Source organism: Nicotiana tabacum, chromosome 13 (assembly GCF_000715075.1).
Source record: "Nicotiana tabacum cultivar K326 chromosome 13, ASM71507v2, whole genome shotgun sequence".
Taxonomy (NCBI): domain Eukaryota; kingdom Viridiplantae; phylum Streptophyta; class Magnoliopsida; order Solanales; family Solanaceae; genus Nicotiana; species Nicotiana tabacum.
In genome coordinates, this window is record NC_134092.1 from 46,778,710 (window position 1) to 46,782,931 (window position 4,222).

At 44.6% G+C, this 4,222-nt stretch overlaps 1 protein-coding gene across 1 annotated transcript; it reads left to right on the forward strand.

The window, feature by feature from the left end:
* Nucleotides 1-3,662: 3,662 nt before the first annotated feature.
* LOC142168105 (uncharacterized) lies at nucleotides 3,663-3,980 on the forward strand. The gene has a single exon (XM_075228765.1). It carries the CDS (start codon nucleotides 3,663-3,665, stop codon nucleotides 3,978-3,980), a length of 318 nt encoding a protein of 105 aa, XP_075084866.1.
* Nucleotides 3,981-4,222: the final 242 nt, after the last annotated feature.

Sequence of the window (4,222 nt, forward strand, 5' to 3'; positions counted from 1 at the left end):
TTATGAGGCGAGATTTTCTGAGTTGTCTCGCCACACACTTATGATACTTCCCACAAATGCAGAGAGAGTGCGGAGGTTTATTGCGGGCTTGCATTATGGTATCCAGGTTACTATGGCCTGAGAGGTTGAGATGGGGACTTTTTACAAGCAAGTTATGGAGATAGCTCAGATGATCGAGGGTATCTGCAGCCAGGGCCGATTGTATACGACAGCGGAGAAGCAGCCTCAGCATTCTGGTGGATCCAGTGGCGCCTCGTCTGGGGGAAGAGGTCAGTTCATGAGGGGCCAGTCTAGCATGCCTATGTATTCATCACCACCGCCTACTTGGAGTGCTCTGGTGCGTCCCTACTTTAGTGCCACTCCAGAGAATACCTACCATCCACCAGCTATTCAGGGTTCCTCTAGTGGGTATTCCGGTCACCAGGGCCAGACTTAGGGTCAGCAGTCTTCCGCACCGAGGGGTTTCTACGAGTGCGGGGAGTTTGGTCACATGAGAAGGTTTTTCCCCAGGCTTCAGGGCAAGGCAGTACAACAGAGCTATAAGACCATGATCATCGCACCAGCTGCCACACCGCCTATCCCGTCAGCCAGAGGCGGAGGGCAGGTTTGCAGGGGTCACTGTATAGGTGGAGGCTAGCCAGGTGGCACTCCGTCTAGGTTCTACGCCTTTCCAACCAGACCAGATGCAGTAGCCTCAAACGCCGTGATCACATGTATTATTTCTATTTGCAGTAAGGATGCTTCGGTACTATTCGATCTAGGATCTACTTATTCCTATGTATCTTCTCTATTTGATCCTTATCTAGATGTCTCCCGTGAGTCCTTGGGTGTTCCTGTATATGTGTCCACGCCAATGGGTGATTCTATTGTTGTGGATCAGGTTTACTAGTCTTGTGCAGTGACTTTATGTGGTTATGAGATTAGAGCGGATCTTTTGTTGCTTGATATGAACGACTTTGAGGTCATCCTGGGCATGGATTGGTTGTCTCCATACCATGTCGTTCTTGATTTCCATGCCAAGACCGTTACCTTGGCGATGCCAGAGTTTCCTAGATTAAAGTGGAGGGGCTCATCCATCAGTACTTCTAGTCGAGTTATCTCTTTCTTGAAGGCTCGACATATGGTCAAGAAGGGTTGTTTGGCCTATTTGGCTTATGTTTGGGATACTACTGTGTAGGCTCCCACGATTGATTTAGTTCCCGTGGTGCGGGAGTTCTCTGATATATTACCTTTTGATCTACCAAGAACACCATCGGATCGTGATATCGATTTAAGTATTGATTTGGCTCTAGGCACCTATCCTATCTCTATTCCACCGTACCACATGGTGCCGAAGGAGTTGAAGGAATAACTTGAGAAGTTTCTTGAGAAGGGGTTCATCAGGCCGAGTGTGTCGCCTTGGGGTGCACCGGTATCATTTATGAAGAAGAAGGATGGGAGTATACAGATGTGCATTGATTACCGCCAGCTGAACAAAGCCACTATCAAGAATAAGTACCCATTGCCATGAATAAGTGACATATTTGATCAGTTACAGGGTGTTAAGGTGTTCTCTAAGATTGATTTGAGATCTGAATATCATCAGCTGAGGATTCGTGCTCCAAATGTTCCAAAAACGGCTTTTCGAACTAGATATGGGCACTATGAGTTTCTAGTGATGTCCTTTGGCTTGACTAACGCCCAGACGACATTTATTGATTTGATGTATCGGGTGTTCAGGTCATATCTTGACTAATTTTGCATTGTGTTCATTGATGACATATTCATCTACTCATGTAGTATGGAAGAGCATGAGCAGCATTTGAGGATTGTGCTTCAGATCCTATGAGAACAAAAGCTATATGCTAAGTTCTCCCAATGCAAGTTCTGGGTAGATTCTGTGGCGTTCTTCGAGCATGTTGTATCAGGTGAGGTTATTAAGGTAGATCCCAAGAAGATCGAGGTATTTCAGAGATAGCCTTGTCCTACCACAAAGACCGAGATTAGGAGTTTCTTGGCGCTAACAGGTTATTATCGTCAGTTTTTGGAGGGTTTCTTGTCCATTGTAGCTCATTTGACTAGATTGACCCAATAGAGTGCTCTGTTAAGATGGTCCGATGATTATGAGGCAAGCTTCTAGAAGCTCAAGATCGCATTGACTACAACATCGGTGTTAGTGTTACCCTCTATTTTAGGGATGTATATTGTGTATTGCGATATTTCACGCGTCGGCTTGGGTTGTGTGTTGATGTAGGAGGGGCAATTTATTGCATATGCTTCACATCAGCTGAAGCCCCACAAGAAGAATTATCATGTGCATGCTTTGGAGTTGGCCATGATAGTTCACGCTCTCAAGATCTGGAGGTATTATCATTATGCGGTATTGTGTGAGGTCTATACCGATCACCGTAGTTTGCAGGATTTGTTCAAGTAGAGGGACCTTAATTTGAGGCAGCGAGGTGGCTTGATTTACTGAAGGATTATAATATTACTATCCTCTATTATCCGGGCAAGGAAAATGTGGTTGCAAATGCTTTGACTAGAAAGGCCAAGAATATGGGCAGTTTGACATTCATTTCAGCAGAGGAGAGGCCAATGGCTTTGAATATTCATTCCTTAGCTAACAACTTGTGAGGTTGGATATTTCAGAGCCAAGTCAAGTTCTTGCATGTGTTGAGGCCCAGTCTACTTTAATTGAGCGGATCAAGGCTCGTCAGTACGATGATCTGCACTTGCTGGTCCTTAGAGAGATATTGCTACAAGGTGGTGCCAAAGAGGTTACTATCGGTGATGATGGTGTTCTGCAGCTTCAGGATGTGTTCCTAATGTTGATGGCCTGAGGGAGACGATTCTAGAGGACGCACAAAGTTCATGGTACTATATACATCCAGGTACTACAAAGATGTATCATGACCTAAGGCAGCATTACTGGTGGCGGCGAATGAAGAAGGACATAGTGGAGTATGTAGCGAGATGTCTAAATTGCAAGCAGGTTAAGTATGAGCACTAGATGCTAGGTGGCCTACTTCAGCAGATGGTAATACCGGAGTGGAAGTGAGAGCACATCACTATAGACTTCATAGTTGGGTTGCCGCAGACATTAATTTGATTTTGTTTGGGTTATTGTTGACAGACTGACCAAGTCGGAACACTTTATTCTGGTAGTGACTATGTACTCTTTAGAGAGGTTGACCCATATTTTTATTTAGGAGGTTATTCAGTTTTATGGTGTGCCTATTTCCATCATTTCATATAAAGGCCATCAATTCACTTCACATTTCAAGAGAGCAGTACAGAGTGAGTTGGGTACTCGGGTAGAGCTCAGCACGACCTTTCATCCGCAGACCGACTGGCAGTCAGAGCGAACAACTCAAATTATGGAGGATATGTTTAGAGCATGTGTGATTGACTTCAGAGGGTAGTGGGATCGATTCTTACATTTGACCGAGTTTGCTTATAATAACAATTACCATTCCAGCATCGAGATGGCTCCATTTGAGGCCTTGGATGGTCGGCGGTGTCATTCCCCCATAGGTTGGTTTGAGCCCGACGAGGCTAGGCTATACAGTACTGATTTGGTAAAGGATGCCTTGGATAAGGTAAATTTGATTCAGGAGCGACTTCGTACATATCAGTCTAGACATAAGAGTTACGCGGATTAGAAAGCGCATAATTTATCATTTATGGTTGGCGAGAAAGTTCTCTTGAATGTCTTGCCGATGAAAGGTATCATGAGGTTCGGAAAGAAGGGCAAGCTGAGTTCGAGGTTCATTGATCCATTTGAGGTATTGGAGCAAGTTGGAGAGGTTGCTTACAAGCTTGATTTTCCTCCCAGTCTATCAGTGGTTCATCCATTTTTCCATGTGTCTATGCTTCGGAGGTACCATGCTGACAGGTCACATGTGTTAGATTACAGTACAATTCAACTAGATGAGAGCTTGGGTTATGAGGAGGAGCCAGTTGCTATTGTGGATAGGCAGGTCCGCCTATTGAGGTCTTAGAAGTTTCTGTAGTAAAGGTCCAGTTGAGGGGTCAACCAGTGGAGGAGGCGACTTTGGAGACCGAGGAGGACATGTAGAGCAGATATACATACTTATTCAATACTCCAGGTATGATTCTAGACCCGTTCGAGGATAAACGTTTATTTAAGAAGTGGAAAATGTAATGACCTGACTGATCGTGTTGCTTCTAGATCCCCGTTCATCTATTTAAGACTTCTTGTATGTTTACTATTTTATGACTT